The following is a 3,819-nucleotide window of genomic DNA, read 5'->3' as shown; positions in this document are numbered from 1 at the left end:
GGGAAGAATATTCTAAAATTATTCTTTTTATTCCTTTCCATTCCATTCCATTCCCTCCTCCCAAACGAGGCCTTAAGTCGAAAAACATCCCTAACTGTTGACGGTACTCACTTAAGTTTCTCGGGGCCACCTCCACAACACAAAGAGCCGAATCAACAAGGATCACAAACCGTATGCCTCAAGGAACAGCAACGCCGATAACACCACTAACCAGGAGGGTGACCGGTCCGAGAAAGAAAAGGGAAGTGAGTAACACCCAAATCCCGAATTTTCAGGCAATATTAAAGACCATTGACGATGATATCGGTTACAAATCCCCCATGATCCCTGTTATTGAATTGAAGAGCAATTACGAGTCGGACCAAACAGACGGAAACGTACCCATTAAATGTGCTTCCAAAGTGACCAATCAATCAAACCAAACAAAGCCCAACCCAGAGGCCCATGACACGAAATTACTCGACCCAAAAAGTGGATCAGTTGAAGACATAAAGCCGAATTGCATCCTAGTTACTCAAGGGAACGTCCAAGCACCCAACAGGGATCCAAAGGGTTCCCAGACTACATGGAAAAGAATCATTAGAAGTCCAAGCCTAGTTAACAATGAAGTTATCATTCATGACCCTACCTCTCGAAGAGAATTGTACGCCACAGAGAACACTCGACCAACAAAACGCCAAGCTCTAGACAGCAATGAAGTCTGTCATCATTCTCCAATGGTGGTGCCTGTTGAATAGCCCCGTCGATCCCAATGAATTGCATCAATTGGAACTATCATGGACTATGGCAACCACGAGGTTCTCGAACTCACGAAATTGGTGAAAAACATTCCTCCTCAATAGTTTTTTTCATGGAAACCAAAGCAAAATATGATTTTCTAAAGATGCTCTGTTCAAAGCTCAAGTTTGATAATTATTTCATTGTTCCTCGAATTAACACAGGTGGTGGGCTAGTTCTGTATTGGAAGGATGGGATAGGTCTCCATGTTTTTAACTCCTCGCCAATGTATATTGATGCAGTAGTTAACCCAAGTTTGGATGATGCCTGGCAATTCACAGAATTCTACGAAGATCCTATAATTGCTAATCGGGAACATTTTTGGGCACTTCTTAAACATCTCTGTCTGTAAGTAAATCTTCCATGGTTATGCGTAGGCGATTTTAATGAAATAACCAAATCAGAAAAAAAGAAAATGAAAAAAAAAGGTGGTGCAAGTCGACCGGAGAGACAGATGGTTGCTTTTAGAGAGGCATTAGATTTTTGTGGACTTCGAGATCTTGGGTATGTGGGGTCTCCTTTCACATGGTGCAATAATCAGTTCAAAGGGGTAATAACATGGATCAAACTTGACAAGGGAGTGGCCTCACCGTCATGGACAACAATGTTTCCATTTGTTCGTGTGCATCACATTGCAGGTTCTTTGTTGAATCATTCACCTTTGTGGGTGTGCTCGGATGATGAAAATACGCGGTTCTACAAGAAGAGGAGGCCATTCCGCTTTGAAGCAGTATGGATGAGAGATAAGCATTGTGAAGGTGTTATTAAAAATGCATGGGGATGTCATACAAGGGGTATGCTAATGGATAATCTCATCCATAAAGTGGAGGAATGCCGAATCCAACTACAAACATGGAGTAGAAATTTCGTTGGTAATATCTGAAGGTTGCTAGGCCAGAAGAAAAAATTACTCGCCTAAGCAAAGTCCTTATCAATGTCAAGAAGCAACCATGATCAAGTCAAAATCCTAAGAGCTAAAGTGTATGATCTTATTGTTAAAGAGAATTGTTTATGGCAGCAAAGGACAAGGGTGGATTGGTTAAAATCTAGGGATCTGAATACAAGTTATTTCCACAGTCGAGCAAATCAGCAAATCCGACGGAATTTTATTTCCAAGCTTGTGCTAGATAATGGCACAAGTGTGGAGGATGAACAGAAAATTGGAGAAGTGATGGTTGATTATTTCGAACCATGTTCACGCCAACAAACCCATCAAGTTTTAATACCATTCTACACGGCATTGATAACAAGATCATTCCGGCCATGAATGTAGATCTGACTAAAGGCTTCACGGTTGATAAGGTTAAGAAAGCACTAAAATAAATGAAATCCATGACAGAACTAGGACCAGACGATATGCCACCTCTTTTTTATAAATCTTATTAGAGTATAGTTGGTTCTAATGTTATTAAAGCCACTCTATCACTCCTAAATATAGGTTCCATGCCCACACACTTAAACCATACCTTTATTTCCCTCATCCCAAAAATAAAAAACCCAGAAAGAGCCAAAGATTTCCGTCCCATTAGCCTATGTAATGTCATGTATAAACTAATATCCAAAACCATAGCCGATCTTAAAAAAATTCTCCCAAAACTTGTGTCCAAATCCCAAAGTGCATTTATGTCAAATCATCTTATTTCAAATAACATCCTTGTTGCATTTGAAACCCTACACCACCTAAAAAACAAGATTAAAGAAAGAATAGGTTTCATGGCCCTAAAACTCGACATGAGTAAGGCCTATGACAGGGTGGAATGGAATTTTCTAGAAAAAATTATGGGAAAATTAGGATTTGATGAAAAATGGATTTCTCTAATTAGTAAATGCATTAGATCAGTCTCTTTCTCTGTAATGGTCAATGGCGAACCCCAAGGTTTTTTTTTCAACCTAACAGAGGTCTTCAACAAGGAGACCCTCTATCACCTTATTTGTTTCTTTTATGTGTAGAAGGCCTTCATTCCCTTATACAACAAGTTGAAAATAATGGTTCAATTGGAGGTGTCTCTATTTGCAAGGATGGCCCTAAAGTCTCACACTTATTCTTCGTTGATGATAGTCTTCTCTTTTGTCGGGCTAATGAACATGATTATTGTGCTATCTTGGAAGTACTTGACAATATGAAAAGGCCTTAAGACAACAAATTAATCAAGATAAAACTCAGATTTTTTTCAGCTCAAACACAACAAGACCGATATAGGAAACCATCATTGATTTGCTTGGAGTTTCGGCCATTACCCAATATGAAAAATATTTTGGGCCTCCCTTCATTTGTGGGGCGAGCAAAAAAGCAGAGTTTTAGCTATATTCAAGAGCGAATCTGGCTTAAAATTCAAGGTTAGAAGGAAAAGCTCCTTTCTCAAGCCAACAGAGAAGTCTTGATTAAGGCAGTGATTCAAGCCATGCCAACTTTCATCGTGAATTGCTTCAAACTTCCCAAAAGTTTATGTAAGGATATTGAGTCTCTAATTCAGAAATTTTGGTAGGTATACAAGGAAGATGAACAGAAAATACACTGGGTTAGCTAGAATAAATTATGCCTCTCAAACAATCAGGGTGGCTTAGGCTTCAAAGATTTGGAACAATTCGACCTTGCTTTCCTAGGCAAATAGGTATGGAGGTTAATTCACAACTCTAACTCACTTTTTTATAAAGTCTTCAAAGCCAAATATTTTCCCAATTGCTCAATCTTGGATTAAGAGGTTAAGAAGAATGGCTCCTATGCTTGGCAAAGCATCTTGAAAGCCGGAAATCTAGTACGCATGGGTTCAATGTGGAGAATCGGTAACGGAAAAAAGGTTCAGATCTGAGGAGATAATTGGCTCCCTGACCCAAGTGATAGGCAGGTTATCTCCCCTCAAAAAAAATTCCCAAACAACACTCTGGTGTGTGCATTAATTGACGAGGAAACTCCCTACTGGTTGGAGGAAAGAGTTTGTGAAGATTTGATGCCACTTGAAGCTATTGCTGTGCTTAGCATTCCTCTAAGCAGACGTCAACCAGAGGACACTCTGATATGGAACAGGACAAAAAATGGAGCTT

The 3,819-nt window shown here is 39.6% G+C and overlaps 1 protein-coding gene across 1 annotated transcript; it reads left to right on the top strand.

The window, feature by feature from the left end:
• The first annotated feature begins 1,231 nt into the window (after positions 1-1,231).
• On the top strand, positions 1,232-1,660 carry LOC126712310 (uncharacterized). Its single transcript, XM_050411600.1, has one exon. The coding sequence runs from the start codon at positions 1,232-1,234 to the stop codon at positions 1,658-1,660; it is 429 nt and encodes a 142-aa protein (XP_050267557.1).
• Positions 1,661-3,819: the final 2,159 nt, after the last annotated feature.

Source organism: Quercus robur, chromosome 1, assembly GCF_932294415.1.
Source record: "Quercus robur chromosome 1, dhQueRobu3.1, whole genome shotgun sequence".
Taxonomy (NCBI): Eukaryota; Viridiplantae; Streptophyta; class Magnoliopsida; order Fagales; family Fagaceae; genus Quercus; species Quercus robur.
This window is presented reverse-complemented; position numbering and strand designations above follow the sequence as displayed.